Genomic DNA, 20,127 nt, shown 5'->3' with positions numbered 1-20,127 from the left:
CCCGTCGTGGAAGGAAAGCAGGCGACCCACAAAACCTACGGACGGGTGTTCTCTGGGACCAGAGGGAGCCAGAAGGACGGCTGGGGCACCGGGAGTCTCGCACACAAGTCAGACGCTCAGAATTTGGAATCCACCCCCCTCCCATTTGTCTATCTTTGCGGCTGCTGCAGGAGTAAAACCCAAGGTCACAGAATTGAGGGGCGCCTCTCCCCACGTTGTGCCAGGCCTGTATTTGCCCCAATCAAGCATGGAGGGGCTCCCTCTTCTCTGGGAGCTGGGAGCTGGCAATGGGGACCCAAAAATGGCAGGCCACGGGCTGCATTGGGGCCCAGGACTGCGTTCAGCTTGACCCACCCATGTTACAAAAATGGGAAAAATTCACAGGACAATCGAATGACTTCCTTCCTGGGAAAAATGAGAACATAGGCCCACCAGGGCCCACCCCTGCCTGGCCCTAACTGGCTGGAACTGGGCAAGTGCCCGATTTCCATGGCCCCACCTCAAGCCTGCCTCACTGCCACCGTGGCCCTGCCCTGTACCCATGTTACAGACGTATCGCCTGAGGCCAACACACGCTAGATACTGGTCACAATTTCTCAGACTTGCCGGAGTCTAAGAAACACCTGGAGCTACCACGAATTTTGGGTCTTTTATGTAAAGAATGGGAAATACGTTCAGGCCAGGCCAAGTCACTGACCACCCCCCCCCCCCCCCAGAGTCCTTCGGAAGCCCCTAAACTTGGCTCTACCATCCTGGCTGCTACCTGGCTAGACATGTGCTCAGAACACAGGGAATGTGTCTCACAGCCTCCCCAGCACCTTCCAGACTGCCAAGTGGACCCTTAAGAATGTCTATCGGCCCTGGCTGGTGTGGCTCAGTGGACTGAACACTGGCCTGCAAACTGAAGGGTCGCCAGTTCGATTCCCAGTCAAGGCACATGCCTGGGTTGTGGGCCAGGTCCCTGTTGGGAGTGAGAGGCAACCACATGTCGATGCTTCTCTCCCTCTCTTCTCCCTTCCCCTCTCTCTAAAAATAAATAAATAAAATGTTTAATAAAAAATAAAATAAAATAAAATAAAAAGAATGTCTATCAAATGAACAAGTAATTCTGCCACAGTCATGCAGCTGAGCAGGGAGACCACCTCTCAGGTGTGCCGACTCCCAGGCAAGCGGGAACCCCAGCAGGCTCTGAAATGCCACACACCTGGGTCCTCACCCCGGCCTGTCACTTATTAACTGTGTGACCTTGGGCTAGTTTGTTCACCTCTCTGGACCTCAGGAACCTTTGTTATTACAAAAGGGAGGGATGTTTTTTCTTTGCTTGCAGAGAAGATAAAAATATAAAATATGTGTTGCTTGGTAATACCAGTTATTATTACTATTCACTATAGTTCACCTGCGCAGGCGCAGCCAGGGGGCAGGCCAAGCCTATGGATGTAGGTGGTGTAAATTCTCATGAACACAACCCCATCAAAGTTAAAGTCTGTCTTTTATTCTGAAGTTACGTACCTCCGACATTTTTAGTGTCAGAATAAGCTTCCTATCATGAAACACCAGCATGTGTAGATTCCGGGTTTTTGTTTTTGTGTTTAATTGACGTCCACCTTTAACGACTGTGTAGCAGCTCTCAACCTTTTTAAAAATTTTTAAATTTCATCGGTCCATGAAATCAATGCCTGGGAGCCGCAGGTGCCCCCTGCCTCTCAGGCAGTGACAAATTCCAACTGTCCCTTTTTTTTACTTCCCCACAATCCAGAGAAAAAAATCCTGCGTCTCACTCAGGACCCTTAGGGACAGAAGTCTTTGCCTGCTTGTGACAGTTCAAGTCCACTTCCCGCCTTCAACAGTCGCCCACAGGCTGTGGCTCCCATGTTGCTTCTCCAGCCCTTTCCCAGTTTGCTCTTGCTGAAGTCACAAAATTAACCTGCTCCCATCCTGACCCGGGGAAAGCGACGCATCACCTCCCAGCTCTGCATGAGGCCCTGAAAAAAGAAGGCCTACCCCCTCAGGGACATGAAGAAGCCTGCGCTCAGAGGACAGAATTGGGAAGGATCCTGAGGGTCTCAGAGGTCAGCCCCACCCTGCCCCAGTGTAGAGATGGGATAGTTGAGGTGCAGAGAGAAGACAGCAGCCCAAGGTCAGAGAGTCAGCAAGGCCGAGAGCGAGAGCATGTCAGAGTTTCTCTGAAGCCACCAGACCCAGTCCTCCCCCACCTACAGAGTGGCTTGAACACACCTTAGAAGGATACTGCCTCCCTCCTGATTCTTCATGCCACGTTCACTAGAGTTCACGTCATAAACACCGTGCACTAACGGCATCCCTTCCTGTCCTAAGCAAGGGGACCTTCCCTCCCTGAGCCAAACTGGTACGAGGACAGCTCTGGGGCCAAGGTAACAAAGTCAGCCCACTAAACCCTACCACCTCAAATCCCCAGTTTCCCTAACAGGGAAGTCTCCACCCTCTGTCCAACTTTCTAGAAGAGCCTAGGTGTGCAGACCCCATCCCCATGGTGGAAACTGCTACCACATCCACCCCACTTCACCTGACACCATACACTGGTCCTTGATGTCCAGACCCATGGCCAGCTTCCAGCCCAGGTCTCAGAAACTTAAGTGTTACCCAGCTTCTCCATCCAGTGGCTCTTAGTGGCCTCCTATCTTAAGGTCCTACCATCTACTCAGTGGCAAATGCCCCCTGCAGTCTCCCTGGCTCAACCATATGTACCTTCTGCTTGTATACCTCCAGAGATGGGGAGCTCACTACCTGGCAGAACAAGTCCTTCCAATACAATACAGTTATACCTCTCTATCCAGGAGACAACCCTTCAATTGGCTGACTGCATTACCCTTTACCTTCGCTTCCCTGGGTAAAAACAACCTAATTCCTCTTTCAGGTTCATCTCACCTGATGTGGTATCCAGGTTCCTCTCTCTCCAGGTCACCCTACCCTCCAAAGCATAATCAAGAGGTACACAACCTCCTACGCCCTCACTCTACACAGTGGAATTGTCACCTCCCTCATCCTGGGTAAAACGCTCCCATTAATGCAGCCTAATACAGCACTCCCTCCCTGACTCCTAGGTCATCTGCCATATCCACCAGTGACTCAGCCTATACCCGGCCAAAAGCCCTCCGTCCATCTTGAAATCATTAGAGGCAAGTAGGACTTTAGTCACTCAGTCCCATTGTACAGAGGAGAACACCGAGCCCCAGAGGTGAAGTCACTTCTGTGAAGCCACAGCTTGTAACCAGCAGAGCCAGGATTGGGACTGAGGCCATAAAGGCTGGCTCCAGGGCCAGTGCTCTTAATCACCGCCCTCTGTTACAGCTGTGGAGTTAATTTTGGTTCTGGCGTGAGGACTCCAAGGGCGAGAGCTGCCAGTGATGCCAATTCCATTTCTGCCAATTCCATTTCATCTTGTTCTGCGGGAAGGAGGTTGCCACTCTGGGTCCTTCCCCGATAACCCAGGCTTTGGGGTGCCCTTGTAAAACACCCCACCCCCGGGGTCTGCCCCTCCCCAGGGCCTGCCTCAGAGAGTCCTCAGAGTAAACCCACCCCCTCTCCCCACAGGACCATGCCATCACCCAGAAATTTCTGTGCAGGAAGTCCTGGGGAGGCATCCAAACCGCCCCCGAGGGAGAGCCTAGGGTTCTCCCAGGAGAGAATTCTGGCCTGCGGGCAGACAGATACGGGTTAGATGTGAGAGGAAAACGGGGCTGCTTCTCCCCATAGCCAGAAGCCTCTCTTCTCAGGGACTGCCAATGGCCAGGAGGCCCAGAGAAACCCAGTGTCTTGGCCTAAAACCACGGCTGAAGCCGCAGGGACACCGGGACATGCGAGCCTCCCCACAACCTACCGGAGGGGATGAAAAACGTGTAGCCCTGTTTCAGCTCAATTCTTTGGCAGCGTTCCACGCGGTCTCCCAGGAAGATGTCACTCTGTTTGCCTGACAGCACCCAGTCCTCGTACAGCGCCAAATTGTGCAGGGTTGGGGGAATCAGCCAGAAGATCTTGGGAGGAAAAGGAGGCAGTTAGCTGAAGATCCAGGCCAAGTCTCTGGTTTCCTCCAGGCTCCGCCACAGCCAAGGAGACAGCCCCTACCTGCCTGGCAAGGAGAGGGGTGGGGAGGTGGGGGATGGGGGACATCGCTGGGGACCCCTCCAGGTCCAGTCCCAAAGGGTCTCTGGGGTGGCACAGAGGGCTGTGCGGCCCTTCCGGGATGTCCTTAACACAGCTCCAGGGAATCTCTGTTCCACGTGAAAGACCAGGGCGGGAAAACTTCCCAGATTCCGGGGAACAGTCTTTCTCTGGAGACACAGGCTTGTCAGGAAGGTGGGGGAAGAAGAGGAAGGGCAATTTCCGAAGTTGTATGATAAAATGGCCCAAAAAATAAACCCCGCTTATGCTCCCTCTGGAGGAGGAAAAACATCTGGAACCAAGTGGGACGACTTCCTAACCAGGATGCTTTCCAACAAGTTTGATTACAATAAGCGCACACGCGGACCCAACGAGCGGGCAGCACCTGCTTATTCTCGGGGAGCGCCCACGTCCCTGCGCTGACGCCCCCATCCCCCACGTGGACGTTCCCAGCAGCAAAGACAGCAGGAGCATCCTGAACGCACACCCAACACGTCCTTTCTCTGGGTGCCGTCTGTCCCTGATGGAAGACGCTCTTAGAGGCAGGTGATACTGGCAACTCGGGTTTTAAGTTAAAGGGTCTCAGTGCGGCGCGGCCGAACTACAATGACTGCGGGAGGTGCCTGGGAGCCAAATCGGGAGTTCCCACCTGGCCTGCAGTGCTCAGGGCCCCGGATCGGGTGAGAAGTGCAAACGGGTGACCCACTGTGACACCGAAGGGGTGACCTTGAGTTTTCCCTCCAGAAGAAGACCAAGAGGGATGAGCTGGCCCCAGGGGGGCCACGAGGCCCTGAAAGCACACACGGAGCAGGGGCGGAAGGAAGGGGAGAGGTGAGCAGCCCCACCGCGCACAAATAAACGGAGAGGCACGCAGAGTTGGAGGGCCTCTTCCAAACTCACCTTCCCGCCCCGGAAAACATGGTACCAAACAGAAGTGCCTCCAAAGTCGATGTGGAAGTCAGTGAAACAACCCTTCACGCTCATCAGACAGTACCTGCGGCACAGAAGCAGGGGAGCAGAAAAACAATTCAAGGCCTGAATCACAGGGGTGAGAAACCAGCTTCAGAGAGGTCTGACCTGGTGCCCTTTTATAAACGCTGACGCTGGGGAATTTTCTTCTCTTTTCTTTTTTCTTTTTTAAACAAAAATCAAATTGGAGTTCCCCATGGGGGAAGCCCCTGTGATCAGGTGACAGATCTCAAGCATTGGCCACCTACCCCCAAGGCTGGGGGAGGCACTTTTGTCCTCGGGTTCCCATGAGAGAGCTGGTAACCCCAAAATCACTTGGGTCTTGCCTCACCCACGCAAGTCTTCCTTTCCACTCCTTTGAAGGTCCTATACCTATAGCTCTCCCAAGCTGCCAACCCCCTTGGCAGCAGCAGCCGGCGGGGGGGGGGGGGGGTCTGGGATTCAGTTGTAAACCACATGCGTAGTTTGCCAATTTCCGGTCCCCATTCATTCAACAATCATTTACTGAGAACCAACCAGCACTGCAGCCCAGATCTAGGCATGGCACTTAAGAGAAACGCAAAAGCCCCCTGCCCTTGAGGAGGGGACCCTCTGGGGGCACTGCACTGGAACAGTAAAATGGCAAGACCCACTGCAATGGACCGCAAAGTAAGCAAAGCAGCTAAAAGTTTAGGGGTGCCCGCCACAAGAGACCACACCACATATGATTCCACATATGTGAACTGTCCAGAGTAGGCAAGTCTACAGAGACAGAGTTGACGAGTGGTGGTCAGGGGCTGGTGGTGATGCTGAAGTGTACAGGGTTCCATTTAGGGTGATAAAAATGTTCCACAGTTGATTGTGGTTGCTCAACTCCACAAACATAACTAAGAACCACTGAATTGTACACTTTAAATGGATAAATGGTATGTGAGTTATGTCTCCATAAAGCTGCTTCAAAAAAAAAAGTCAAGGGATTCAGAGAAGACCCTGGGAGTGACTGGTGGACAGGCAGAGGGGGAGGGAAGGAGGGAGAGTCCCGCTAGGAGCTTGGGCTCTGGGAGCGCACTCGAGAGGAAGGGCCGGGGCGCAGCCCCTTCCGAGCCCTTCCTTACAGGAACTCCCCAGCCTCCTCCCGCCTCCCTGAAAATGCTGCCCTCCTAGAGGGAGGCAGTGCTGAAGGAGGAGGGAGAGCGGAACAGGCTTCCAAGTCCAGGCCTGGCAGACCGGAGTGGCAGGGTCCCCTCCCGCCCGCCTGCCCCTTCCTACAAGAGCCACGGGAGGCACGGATGGGGCGGCCTCCCCAGGGCTCATGCATCTTGGCACCTCCAGAGGCCCCTCCCGCCACATGCTTAGCCCACTGACCTCTTTTCCCCGGAGCACTTTTCTTTTCCATGGTTTGGGGAAGAGGGGAGGACCGGGGCAGGACAGGCAGGGAGGAGCCAGCAGCGGGCAGAGCGGAGATAATAAAGGGCGGGGCCGAGCTGGCTGGGAGGCTGGAGGGCTGCAAGGGCCCCCTCCCTCTGGGGCTGCCCTTTTGCACCTCACATTCAGGTGGACCCGGGCTCGCTCGGCAATATGCAGGCGGCGCGCCGCGTCCCTCCTCGGGATAGGTTGGAAGGAGCCTTAAGCATGTGTCTGCAAGAGGCTGACAAATCAGAAGGCCTTCCCGCACATCAGAGCCCCGCTGCCTAGCAACCCCATCGGAGGGGTGTAGCGGACGGCACTGGACGCAGCGCGGTCAGGAAGGCAGGCGCGCGCTGCGGGGCTGGCGCTGGGGCTGTTCAAGTCCCGGCTCGGACTCCAGCTCCGCCCAGCCCCAGCCGTGTCCCCACTCCTAAGGCCAGGCTGCGGTGACCCTCTTTTCCCCGAAAAACTGGGGTGGGAGGGAGTCAGAAGCCCTAACGGCCCCCCTCCTCCACCACCACCCCATGGACCACACAGGCCTCTTTTCTCTAGCACCCCTTTGAAATATTAGTCCTTATTTTCCCCAAACCACCTCTTCCTCTCCATTTTATTTCTTTTCTTTTTCTTTTTTAAAATCTAACCTTGGTTTCCACTCCGTCCAAGCCTCAGCAGAGCATGGTCTAAGGAAAACAACCTAAGTGTTGGTGGGGCATGAGATACACTCCTTCAGTCTGCGGCTGTGTACCCACCCAGGTGCCCACGCAGGGCAGGAACAGACAGGAGCTCAGTTCTTGGGCTCCAGGCCCCAGGGCAGCCTGGCCAAACGGACCACCGCACCCCAACTCCCACGCCCCGCCCAACCTCCCCAGCACGTGTGGGAAACGGAGTCTCAGGGAGCTGCGGCTGCTGTGCGCAGGGAAAGTTCTCCAAGTGAGCTTGTGGCGGATCGGCCCTCCCAGTCACCCTCCAGCATCCTCGGAGGGCCCTCGGGGCGTGTGGGCACCACTTCTAGACCCGCCTGTCGCGGAGAGGCCCCTCCTCCCATGCCCCTCATTTCCTGGCCACCGGGCCTGGGCCGCCCCCCTCCCTGCCCGCGATCGCAGGCGTTAGGGCAGCCAGGGCGGCTGTGACAGGGCGGCTTTTGTCCCGGGCCCTGCAGCCGCCACCCCCGCCGGCCCTCCCGCAGCCCTGCCCCGCGCTGATTCCGGGCCGCCCCCCCCCCCCCCCCGTCTTTCGCCCGCTCTGGCGTGACGTCTTTGCACTGACCTCTACAGCTTCCTCTTCCAAAGCACACCGCAGTCACATGGCACCCCGGCTTGGTGCCACGGCGGCTAAGCTCTCCCTGCGGCTGGCCAGCCAGCCTGGCTTCCGCCTCCGCCGCCCCCTGCCTGGGACGCCGGCCCCTCGACACCCCCACCTCCGCCCCCGCGCGGCAGTTTCTGTGTCAGAGGGCACCCTGAGACGGGGGCTGAGGATCGAGAGCCCCCAGAGCCGAGCCTCTAAAGGGTTCCCGCCTCCCAGGGCGGGCTGGGGAGGAGCCTGACGGAGGGGGCGCTGCACCTGCAGCACCAACTTTGGGGTGCTGCCTGGGGTCTGGGAGGCGGGGCGGCCCCACCCCGCCCATTTCCCTCCAACTTCGTGAAACTCCCCCCGCAGCCTAGGAAGCGTCCCCTTGGGCAAAGGCCTGGCGCGGGGACCGGGAAAGCGAGCGCCGGGTGACAGGGCTGGAGGCGCCGACGCGCGCACGCCCTGCACTTACACGCAGAGCCCGGAGACACAAAAGAGCTGCTTCGCGACGCCACAGCGCAGCAGCCCGCGGGCGGAGGCCACCCCCACCCCGCCCGGCGCGCCCGAAGGAGCGGGACGCTGGGGCAGCCCCGGGCCGGCCCGGAAAAGCGCAGGGACAACCGCCCGGCCCCGCCCGGCGCGCCCGCGGTTACCCTCGGCGGAGGCGGCGGCGGCGGCGGCGGCGCGGCACCCGGGCGTCCCCTTGGGCAGCGGAGGCTCGACGCGCGCCCGGCCCTGGCGACCAGAGCCGAGCCCGGTCCGCAGCGCTGCCAGGCACCCAGCCGAGGACCCCGAGCTCCCACTCGCTCCCTTCCTGCCTCGCGAAGCCGGGCGCGGGCTGCGCTCATCCCCGCGCTGAAACTGAACACCGGCGCGGCGCGGCGGCCGCCGAGGAGGCGGAGGGAGGCCGCGGCGGCGACAGGGAAGCGCGGCCAGCGCCAGGGGACGCCCCCTCGGCCCGTCCCGCGGGAAGCCCCGCACCCCCGCTTTCAGGGGAGCGTGGACGCCTGCTGCTGGAGGTGCCGGCCCAGCACAGCCACTTCCCTGGAATGTGCCCGCGCGGGCACGGCTGGAGAAGTGACCGGTGCGAGGGCCGATGCGGGGCACGGCAGCCCACAGACCAGAGACGGGGCTGCGGCCCCCGGGCCGGCCAGCTGTCCGGCCTCAGACAACTTACCTCCCGTCCGCGCCACTTCCTGGTCCTAACGGCCGGGGGTGACGCGAAGTTCAACTGCGTTCTAAGGGGCTTTCTTACCGCCCTTCCTACCTTCGTAGCTCCATAGCCCTACACCATAGTTATTGTCGGAATTCACCGACATACATACATGTGAACACATACCTGGCACTGTGATGCTTGGATTATTTAATGCAATATTCACAACAGCCCCATGAGGTCATTCCCAGGATCGTCCTCACCTTACTTACAGACAGGAAAAGCGGAGGCTCAGAGGCCATGACTCGCTGGGGTTACTACCCCAGCCCCTGGTGGTGACCCAAACAGCCTGCCTGGGGAGTTTCTCACGCCTTCTCCCAGGCCCACCTGGCAGCTACGGAGGCTCTCAAGAAGCCGACTCTACAGTTAGTTACAGCCCGACCTCCACCACTGACTTCCTGCTGAAGGAGGGGGTCCGGCTCAAATCAGAAGTCCCACCCTCCAGGGCCCGCTCCCCAGGGCCACCCCCCTCCTCCCATCCTGTCCCCACACCCTTCCCCAAACCCGGTACAAGGGGGCAGGAGACCAGCAGCACAGCCACTACAGGGGCAGAAATCAGCCTTCTCACTCTGACCAAAGCCCATCCCCAGGGGCTACCCACCAATATTAGCTACCAAGTGCTAATTCGTCGTCGGCAGCCGTCCGTCTCGAGAGACGATGGTGTAGCTTCTTAAGAGTCTATCTGCACCGCCGAGAATGGCTGTGCAGTCCGACTCGGGAGTGACACGGTATCTGTCTCCTCCCGTGTTGAATCGACATCTTGTGATGACGCTGAAGCTACAGAGCCTGGGCAGGGTAATATGGAGGGTCTGCTGTTGCCCATGCAGCAGACCCCCCCTCTCTTCGCAGCTGAAGGGTCCAAGGGAAAGACGGAGTCAATACAGCTTGGCTTCAGGTGCGCCGCAGGAGTTGCCGGTGTTGACTACAGCGTCAAACCGCCTTAGGGACTCCGGCTCCGGATTTTCTGTCGGGGTTTACTCCCTTAGCCTTTCCCCTGAAGAGGTATGCCGCAAGGCAGCGGAGGTTTTTTGGAGTCAGAGTTTTCCTTCTCTGATGTACCCTGACTGGAAGATCGAACCAGCGACACTTAGCTCGCAGGCCGACGCTCAATCCACTGAGCTAAACCAGCCAGGGCAAACCAAGTGCTAATTAACCCACCAATATTAATGATCAAGTCCAATCATCAAGTGCAATCCTTTCACCCTTAAAACAACCCTAGAACCCCCATTTTAGGGAGGCGACACTGAACCCATTTCAAGGTGGCCAGAGCCTTGAGCCAGGGTAGCGCCTCCTGGCAGCGTTCATGGGACGGCCTGCTAAAAGGTTAGACTGAGCTCCTTGGAACTGGCTGAGTTTTTCATCGCGTGTGTGTTTTGCCTATTGAAAAAAAAAAGGAATAATTACAAGAACTATCCCCCACCTTGGGTTTGAGCAGCCATTAAAGGGGTGTCCTTGAGCAAGGGCTTCGCCCACACAAAACAGAGGTGGAGTTCAATGAACTGTCCACGAGGGAGAATTATTGTCACAAATGCCTCAGCCTCCTTCGTGGCAAGAGCCACATCAGATCCATCTGTGTAAGTGCAGTGCCCGGCAAGGCCTGTAATTAATTATGCTAATCAGCTGCATGACATTGGACTAAATCCCTCTTCGGGGACTCAGCACCCCTGTTTGTTGAACTAGTCACTGGTGGCCCTCATGGATCAGATCAGGCCCTAGATGTGTTTGGTTTGGGCCAACACTGTTTTTTAAAGAAAAAATTTTGAAGGCCTGTCTCTCCAGTTAATCCACAAGCCACACCAGCCCCTACAGTACAACACTCAGCTGCTACGCCCTTTACCTGCAATAAAGCTCCATGAACGTCAGTATTCTTAGCTGTAAATTGGAAGTAGTCACACTTGCTTCCAGTACTGTTAGGATATGTGTGTTAAGTGTCTAACAGCACCTGGGTCGATACATGGCAGCTCAGAAAAGACTGGCTTTCTTTGTTCCTCTTAAAGGTAGAGAAGTAGAGAGGAAAAGCCAGAAATCCAGAGGCCTGGGGTCTGGGGCATGGCCCCCAGCTTCTCCCATGGGACCTGAGTAGCCCCCGTAAGCCAGTCAGTATCCCTGTCCGGTCTATCATACAGGGATTGTCCTCTATGATGCCAGCAATCATGGCTGAGGAGAGGAAAAGGTGGGTGTGGGCAGCAGAGAGAGATAAAAACCCTAGGCAAATGTGAGCCGGGACGGCCCTGGCCAGGTAGCTCAGTCGGTTAGAGCATCATCCAGATACACCAAGGTGGCGGGTTTGATCCCGGGTCAGGGCACATGCAAGAAGCAACCAATGATGCATAAACAAGGGGAACAACATATCAATGTTTCTCTCGCTCTCTCTAAAATCCATAAAAAGAAAAAAGAAAAACAGAAAATGGAGGCTGGAGCCCTGTGTGACTACCTGAGACCACGTGGACAAGCATCTTGGGACATCCTCGGTAAGGCCATGTCTTTCCCATGGCCTGGGGCAGAGGCTCCAGGATCCCTACTTCATAGAAGGGAAAACCGAGTCTCTGAAAGAAGATCAAAGACTTGCTGTGGCCACTAGAGTGGCAGAGGCCGCCCCTGAAACTGGCTCGTCCTGTGCCCATTTTTATATCCTGTTCCAGTTTCGTACCCCCAAAATCCCCCAGTTCTTCCTGCCACCCCAAGAAAGTCCATGGGGAGAAAATGCTGCCAAGTTTCCATTATTTGGGGGGGGGCAACATACTTTTTGTGAGGCCCCCTTTTGGCTGGACTTCTGAGCTCTTTCAAGCCACAGTCAGCGAACCTCACTTTTGCCAGCCCTGTGCGCTCTGGGAGCTGGGGAGGAAGGGACTTGCTCATTTCCTTCTGGAATGCGTTATAATACCCAATAGTCTGAAGTGAAAAAGGTCTGCCTAGGACAGCAATTTTCCACCGGGGCGCCACAAGAATTTTTAACACATGCAATACCCAACTAGTTCAGTCTGAATCAAAATTATACCTATTTTTTGGTCAGATCGGCAAAAAAATAGATTTTTTGGTGTGCTGCAGAATTGTAGTAATTAGTTCACATGTGCCATGAGATGGAAAAGATGGAAACTCACTGACCTGGGAGATGGTGGAGCCTTTAAATCAGGTCCACAAATTCTTGAATTCCCCTCCCCTTGAGTCAGGCCCAGATGCAGTGACTCACTTCTAATTAATAGAATAATGACGGAAGTAAACAGTATGCAACTTCCAAAATGAGGCCTTCCAAGGCACTCTGGCTTCCTTCCTGCCGTCTCGAACCGCTAGCTCTGGGGGAGCAGCTGCCACATCACGAGGACGCTCAAGCATCCTGGGGAGAGGCCCACGTGGTGCCAGCGGCCGTGTGAGTGGGTCCTCCAGCCCCGGTCGAACCTTCAGATGACGGCAGCCCCGACCTGACGTGACAGGGGCTCATGAGTGAGCTGAGCCAGAACCACACTCGGCCGCTCCCGATTCCTGACCTTCCCAGACGGTGAGGCCATGCTTGCTGTTTGAAGCTGCTAAGATTTTTTTTTTTAAGTTGTGAATTTTGCAGGTCATCTGTTATGCAGGGATACTCTCAAATAAACCATCCCTGATTGTATGATCATGAGGGCTTTTCCTAGATAATGCTCCACTGCAAACTGTATTTTTAAAAATTCTATACTGCAGGGTAGAGGTCGAGGGGAAGGCAAGGGCAGAAATGCACAGTACAACGGATACTCCTCCAGTCCACCCGGTCAGCTCCCTTCCACTTTATGTTTCTTCATGACACTTGTCACCTAAATTACATCATCCGCTTGTGTGCTGCCTTTCTCTTTTCCCCGTCCGACTGTAAGGACCATGGGAACAGGGAGTCCACCCACTACTTAGAATAGCGTCTGTACGTAACACGCAATACATGCAGTGGTGGAGAACTAACGTACGGACATACGCTATACGAATCTCCTGTCTCCTGCACACCTGTCACTACCCGACACAGATGTCACCACCCCTTGCCTTAGGTACCTCAACCAAAACCCGATACGTTGCCTAACGCCTCAGGACAGAGCAGCCCAAATCCGGAGCCCAGGAGATGGCAGGAACGGTTTGTGACATTCCACCTTCCCTCCTGCGAGCCCTCGATTCAGGTGGCCTGTCCCCTGTCTCCACCCCCCAGGCATGAAAGCCCTGTGATTTCCCAACCAGGGTCATTTTAATTAAATTCCACAGAACCCCTCTCCGGTCCTGGAGGACTTGACCGCCATGGGGTTTTTCCTGGCTTATTAACGGAAATCGGCCTTCTTTGCAGCCGAACAAATGGATGAGTTCCAGGGTGACGATTTCCTCCCTAAAGAGGTTCAGACCCTACAACAAATTTCCACAGCCACTGGCGGAGCTTGTAAACCTGTTTGGCACACAATCCAACCGATACGGCGAAGATCCGTGGCCCTCGGAAACGGTGAGCCCCAATTAGAGAAGATTCTCAAGGTATTAACAGAGCTCACTCTGTAGAGGAATCTTTCAATGAAGTGAAATTCTTCCCGAAGTGGCGAAGGGAGTCGAGGTGGACATAAGTCCCCTGAAACATGTGTCACCTGCTGCTGTGTTTCACCTTCCCGCGCGTCCAGTTCACCCTCGGCTGTCCTCTCCCCCGGCCCATCTGCACCCTCATGTGGACGAGGTAGCAGTTCTTCATGCTCTTGTATCCCCTCCTCCTTCAGCCCACACGGCAGCAGAGGAGCTGACAATAAGCCGCTCTGAGCACATCCCTCTCGGCTTCCAGCCCCGAAGAGGATCCCGACTGCTCTCAGGAGAAATACAGGCCCCTCGCTATGGCGCATGAGGCCCTGTTCACCTTGGCACCCCCCCACCCCCCCGCATCCTGCTCCTGCTGCCCCTCCCCTGAGCTCCAGCCGCAATGCCCACCCTTCCACAGGTCCTCGTCCACCCCACCCTGCCCCCTGGGCTCTGCACAGCCAGGAAGACTCTTCCAAGGCCTCTGCTCCTAAGTAACCCCTTTCCCTTCAGACCCCAGCTCAGGGATGCCTGCCCACCCCCCACCCCCACCCCCGACCAGTACACTCTCCTGTGGTACAGTGGGTCTCTGTCTTGTGTCCATCTGTCTCTCTGGTTAGTGGATTAATGTCTGTCTCCAGAGAGACTGTAAACTCCGTGAGGGCAGGGGCTCACCCATGCCCCCCCACTGTATTCCCGGTGCCCAGCACCGATGCGACGTTCACTACGCTGCATGAAGGAAGGAATGAATCGGTCCATCACTGAGAACCAGGATCGGCCTCTAACTAACCTGGTCCTGCACCCTTTCCCGGAGCTTCACCCTCGTGACTCCTCCCAGGCCCTTGGCATGTCCCTCCCTCCGTCCCTGGCTACTTCCCTTCCATCTCCTCTGTCCTTTAAAGCCCCTCTGAGAGCACTTCCCAGTGCCACCAGCCCAAAAGGATTCCTCTCGGGAGGAGCAGCGCACCTTATCCCTTGTTTTGGCGCCGCGTTCCCCAGAGGGAAGGGCTTTCGGTCGGGTTCACCTTTTTCCTTCCCTGTCCCCGGGGCTCCCTGAGCCCACTTGCCTTTGATGGAGCCCGGATCTGGGGAGCATATGGGCTTCAGCTCCGAGGGGAGGCGACATGCCTGAGGAGCAATTAAAGCAAGAGCGCGCCCTGACCGCAAAGCCTCGAGAAGCGCAGCGCCAGCGTGCCGGCATCCCGGACGAAGTCTGGCACGGAGTCCGCACTCGGTAGGCACCGAGGGGAAAAGAAGGGCGGAGCGAGTGAGAAGGTCATGGCCTCTGAGCTCCTGGGGGTACTCCTGGCAGCGGCAGAGAGACGCTAATGGCTTCAGGCCATCAAAGTCAGCTCCTCAGGAAGCCCAGGGCACCAGGCCTGCCTGGGACAGCCAGTGTCTCCTTCCCGTTTTGGAGACAGAAACACAGATGGCCTGAGACGGTGAAAGCCAAGGTGACTCCCTCCTCCCAAGGGTCTGTTACACAAATTTAGGGACTCGTAGCTCTGCGCATGTTAAGCAATCAGCCGGTCCCATGACTTGCTCGTCACGGTGTATGTACTGATGTCCCTGCTATTGGATGTGGCCACCTTCCCAACCCAGTGCCAACTCCCACTTAGAGCAAGGTCTAAGGAATGTCTGGTGAGGAAGTGGCCCCTGGCTCTCAGCAGCAAGATGCTAAAGAACAGCAGGACCCGCCCCCTCTCTTGGCAAAAGCAGTGGCCATGGTGGGCGGGTCTCCCTGAGTTGACAAAGGTTTGACAAGTATGCACAAACACATGCGTGTGAGTGCACACACATACAAACACACACGAGTGCACACGTGTGCACACACATGCAGAGACCGTTCTCATTACTCTTCTTCCTCCTCAGGTCACATTCCCCTGGGGACAGCTGGCAGGGAGGCCAAAGGACCATCCAGAAGGAGATCACAGCCCAGAGCAGAGCACAGAGCCCCTGAATTCCAGGGATGCAAGATGCCAACCTGTCCACACCGAGGACCCCCATTTCCCCCAGTCTCAGCCGCGCTGTGGCCTCAGCGGGGGCTCACTTCCAGCCCCCACCCCGAGGCGGGGGTTCACGCCCTCCCGGCGCCCGCTGCCAGCGGGGCGGTCTTACTTCTTCACTTTCGGGTACTTCATCTCCGCAATGGCATTCGTGGCTTCCATCTGCTTCTCCTTCAAGTGCTGAGGCCACATGTTGTCCACCCAGTCCACCAGGTCTACCTGAAAGTCAGACCCCGTCAGCACTTCCTGGCCTCGGTGCCCTTAAACGGGGCTCCCACGTCCCCTCAGCCCCTTCATCCTGTTCCCACATCACTGCCACGCCACGCCCCCCCAGGCCTGCAGCAGGGCGGGCAGGCAGGGCTGGAGATGGGGCGGTGAGGAAGGAGCCTGCGACCCGGGGCCTACCACGGTTGGACGCTTGACCAAGTGCTCCAGCTTGGTGTGGCTGAACTCCAGGCTGATGACATTGTACAGCTTCTCCCGCTGAGCCTCTGGGGTCTCGTAGTAGCGCACGAACTGGGACATGCTCATCTCGGTGCCCTTCTGAGTGTTCACATCCATCACGTCCACCAGCCGCCGGCTACCTGGGGGCGGAATCCACACACCGGTTAGCTCCTGCCACCTGGGGGGACGAATCCTCCTTCAGAGCCCCTGTTGGCAAAACCCCCTCCTGCTCCTCCTCCAGGGCTCCCCCATATGCCTCACCCTGTGCCACGTCCACTCTGTTACCTCATCTGCCATTGTCCTTACCGAATCACTCCAATCCATCTGCTTTCCCCACCACAGCCTCTACTCTAGTCCACGCCACCAAGACCGCTCTCAAAGGCGACCTCCAGAACTTTGTAAGGGTCTTCAAACTACACCTCCTCCCTCTTCTCCAGGCTGCTGCCAGCGTGAGCTTTCTAAGACAGAGACCTGACCATGGGCACTCCTCTCTCTCTCTCTTTCTACTTATAACCATCAATGGCTCCCCAGTGCCTACTAAAGAATCCTCTGCACGGCACTCAAGGCCTTTCTGTTTATTTGTAGCACCAGGAAAGGACTTATCTCTACAGACAATCAGCTGTCTAACAGCCCTGTTCCCTAGTCTGTGAGGCCAGGACAGTTGCTGGACTTCTCTGAACAGCCACGGCTTCATCCTGGTCTCTTCTCAGAGGCTGGCTGTGAGGCTGAAGCCAGACGGTGGTTCAGGAAGCCCTCAGGACTATGTCTGGTACATAAATGAACGAGTCCCTCCGTCATTCCCTGGGACTAATCGCAACCCCTAAATACGTTTCTTTGTCTTCCTTCCCTCCTCCTCCACATCTGTCCTGGGGTCAGGAGGCTCATCTGTTCCCTCCTTTACACCACGTGTCTAGGAATCGTGGCGCTCAGTAGGTATTTATGAAACAGATAAACGACGAACGTTGGCTGTTCTATGAACGTGACACATTACTTCTTAGATGAATGACTGAACCACAGAGAGAGAGAGAGAGAGAGAGAGAGTGCCCCTCCTTGGGAAGTCCAGCCCTCAGCTCCGCAGCAGCTCCCTGAGAGAAGGGGACGAGCCCTGAACTCGGGTACAGGGGCCTTTGCTGCAAGCCCTGGGGCCAGCACTGACCACAAACCCCCGAGAATATCACGACCCTTTCGGGAACACTGCACCTCCATCGGTAAATGGGAATCAGAATGGCTCCGGAGCCCCAGCCAAGGCGGAAGCAAGAACCGAAGCGGAGCGGACATGCTGTGAAGGGGGAGAAAACAGACAGGAAGCAGGCCGCCAAAGCCGTGGGGCTGTGGGGTGGAAGCCGGTACCCGCCTGTCTGCCGGGACCGGAACAAGAAAGCCACCGTCTGGTAAGAACCCAATTCCTCATAAGCTCAGTGACAAACAGTCCATGGAGACTTAAAACGTGTAAGCCAGAGGAGCAGAAGGAAGACAAGACCAAGGAGCGAGTGAGTACTTTGTTCAAAGCTAGCCAAGAACTGTGAATAAACAAACCCGCAAGTGGGCCTACCACCCATTTCTACGCAGGCCATAAACTAAGAACAGTTTTCACGTTTTTATGCGGTAGAGGAGGAAGTTCAAAGAACAATCACATTTGGCGATGTGAAAATTACATGAAATGCGCATTTCTGGGTCCATAGATGAAGTTCTAGGGGCACCCGGCCCCACTCACTGGGTCACAGATCCCCGGCTGCTTCCAAGCTACCGGAGCCGAGCTGAACAAGGGACGGAGACTGAACGGCAGGCAAAGCCTGAAATATTCACTCTCCGGCTCTGGAGAAAGTTTGCAGACCCCTGAACGGGACAAAAGCCCTCACGGAGCTTACACGCCGAAGGGAATAATATTCCCATCCATTCCCCGCTGCCGACGCAGCTCTGGGCACCGAGTCTGCGCCGTGACAGGCCCGTGGTCGGTACGTAGTGCCTTTTACCTGGTTGGAAGTGAGTCAAAAAAGCAATGCCTTTAACGTGTGAAAGAACTCGGGTGTTCCTGTCGTTTGCATTCAGCATCTAACTTTCCCCACCATCCCAGAAGCTCAGGGGGACTGTTCCGGTTTTACTAATGAGGAAACCAAGGTCTGGAGACACCCCCAGAACCTACGCTTTCTACCAATTCGAATAGTCAACATGTACTGAGCACCTCAGCCCAGGCAAGCTCCCTCCACATGTTAATTGTGGTAACAGTTCTGTGAGGTGGGACTTGTATTATACCCATTTGATGGATAAGAAACTGAGGCTTGGACCACTCATGTTACACCCCCCCCCCCAAATGCCCAGGTTAGGAAGCAGCAGAGGTGGGATTCGGAGCCCCTTCTCTCTGATGCCAGAGCCAAAGCTCTCATCCCGACCCCCGCGGTGTCCTGTGCGATACTGAATTCTGATCACGTGTGAGGTTGAGAAACGACCGGCCCCCTAGGATCCTGGGAAGGCTGGGAGAAGAGCTCTGTTCCTGCTCTGGGAGTGCAGCTCCACCAGGGGGCATCCCTGAACTTCGCTGGAAACTGTGGTGCGCTCCTGGCCATGCTGGCTTCTTACCAGGGCTCCCCGAACAGGTGGGCTCTGCTCAGCTTTTCTGGAAAGCCCCCGTGGCAGAGAGCCTGCTCTTAGAGCCTGGAAGGTGGGGGCCTGTTCTGCCTGTTCTGCCACCCCGCCTCTCCTCCCTACCCTTGCTCAAGGTCACGTCTGTGAGGTCTCCTATGGAAGGGGTTTGCCGGCAGGTCGGTGATGGGACTCGCAGCCCTAGGCGTTCCTGCAAGTCAGCATTGAAGGCTGAGAACCAAGCGGCCCCAATCAACAAATGCAGTGATTAAGCAAAGACTTCACAGGTTCAAACCCCAGCTGGACCTCTCAGCTTCCCTAAGAATTATTCTCCCCATCGGTAACGTGGTCGTGAAAATGGTGGCCAGCCCGCGGGGTTGTCCAGGGGCTGAGATGAGATCATGCCCATGAGACTCTCCTGAGAGGTGCCTGCATGTGTCGGCCCGCACGCAGGTAGGCACCGCTATCGGCCAATTACAGGACCTCTGACAGCCGGTCCCAATGGACCGGCCAGTAAAGCTCCTCAAACGATCAGGATGGCTCATGGGTGAGGGGCCTTTATGAGGGAGGGGGGCGATGGAAATATCCTAAGATTCCCTGGTGATGGTCACACAGGTCTGTGAACAGACCCCAAACCATCGAATTGTACACTTCAAACAGGTGAATTGCATGGTATGTAAATTATCTCAGTAAAGCTCTTGTTAAACAAAACAAAACCCAGACATTGAATGACCAAAGTTGGTTTTTCTAAAAGTATTCTTTTCCTTTCATGAGTCTCCTGTCAACTTAATAAGTAAATAAATAAATAAATAACCGTAAATTATTCGGTCATGAAAAGAAACGTAGTGCCCGCCCATACGATGATGTGGGGGGACCTCCAAACCATGACGCTCGGTGAGAAGCGACACACAAACGGTCGCCTGTGGCATGAAGCCATTTGTACGAAGTGCCCAGAACAGGTCAATCCAGGGAGAGGGGACAGAGACTTGGGAGTGACGGCTAACGGGTCCAGGTTACCCTTGGAACGGGCACCAGTGACGGTTGCCCAACACTGTGAATCTGCTCGATGCCAGGGAATTGTGCACTTTACAATGGGAAATGCTAATTCTGTGAATTTCGCTTCAATAAATTGTTTCTTTCAAAAAGGTAACGCAGGACACTATTGGAAATGTCCTATACTCTCTCCCTCCTGCCGAGCCCAAGAACGTCACTTCTTCTGATCTCTCTCTCTCTCTTCTTTTACCTAATTGTTTGTTTGCCCTGTGAGTCTCTGCCCTACTCAGGGCTCAGCCACTTGGCACACGGACTCGTTCATTTCGATAAACTGGCCGCGGGGACCTGCCCTCCCCCAGCCAGGGCACGTGCCTGGGCTCAGTTCTTTGCAAGGGAACTCCGGGCTCAGGGATGTAGGCTCAGGTGGGACACTCCAGAGAAGGGGCGACCAAGCCAGGACTGCAGCGGAGTGGGAGTGTGGGACGGATAGTTACTAATTTTAAGGGAATGTGATAATGCTACTGTGATTAAGGTCTTTCCAAGCCCTTCTCAGGTAGAATGACATACTGAAAACTTCATGGATGAAATGGTACGCCGTGCGGAAACACTGCC

The 20,127-nt window shown here is 56.0% G+C and overlaps 1 protein-coding gene across 7 annotated transcripts in view; it reads right to left on the bottom strand.

The window, feature by feature from the left end:
- The window catches only part of KDM2B (lysine demethylase 2B), a 113,635-nt gene that overhangs the window by 57,030 nt on the left and 36,478 nt on the right, over positions 1-20,127 (bottom strand). For 6 of the 7 annotated variants that reach the window (XM_090290609.1, XM_090290610.1, XM_090290606.1 and 3 more), the window contains 4 exons: positions 15,904-16,082; positions 15,611-15,717; positions 5,038-5,131; positions 3,857-4,010 (listed from right to left, as the gene is read on the bottom strand). In XM_090290609.1, coding sequence (XP_090146735.1) covers positions 3,857-4,010; positions 5,038-5,131; positions 15,611-15,717; positions 15,904-16,082 — 534 coding nt within the window. Of the gene's footprint in view, positions 1-3,856; positions 4,011-5,037; positions 5,132-7,758; positions 7,884-15,610; positions 15,718-15,903; positions 16,083-20,127 lie in introns of those variants that run through there. The other variant, XM_090290613.1, reaches the window with a different exon arrangement.

This window comes from Furipterus horrens, unplaced genomic scaffold (assembly GCF_987537825.1).
Source record: "Furipterus horrens unplaced genomic scaffold, mFurHor1.1.pri manual_scaffold_11, whole genome shotgun sequence".
Lineage (NCBI taxonomy): Eukaryota > Metazoa > Chordata > Mammalia > Chiroptera > Furipteridae > Furipterus > Furipterus horrens.
This window is presented reverse-complemented; position numbering and strand designations above follow the sequence as displayed.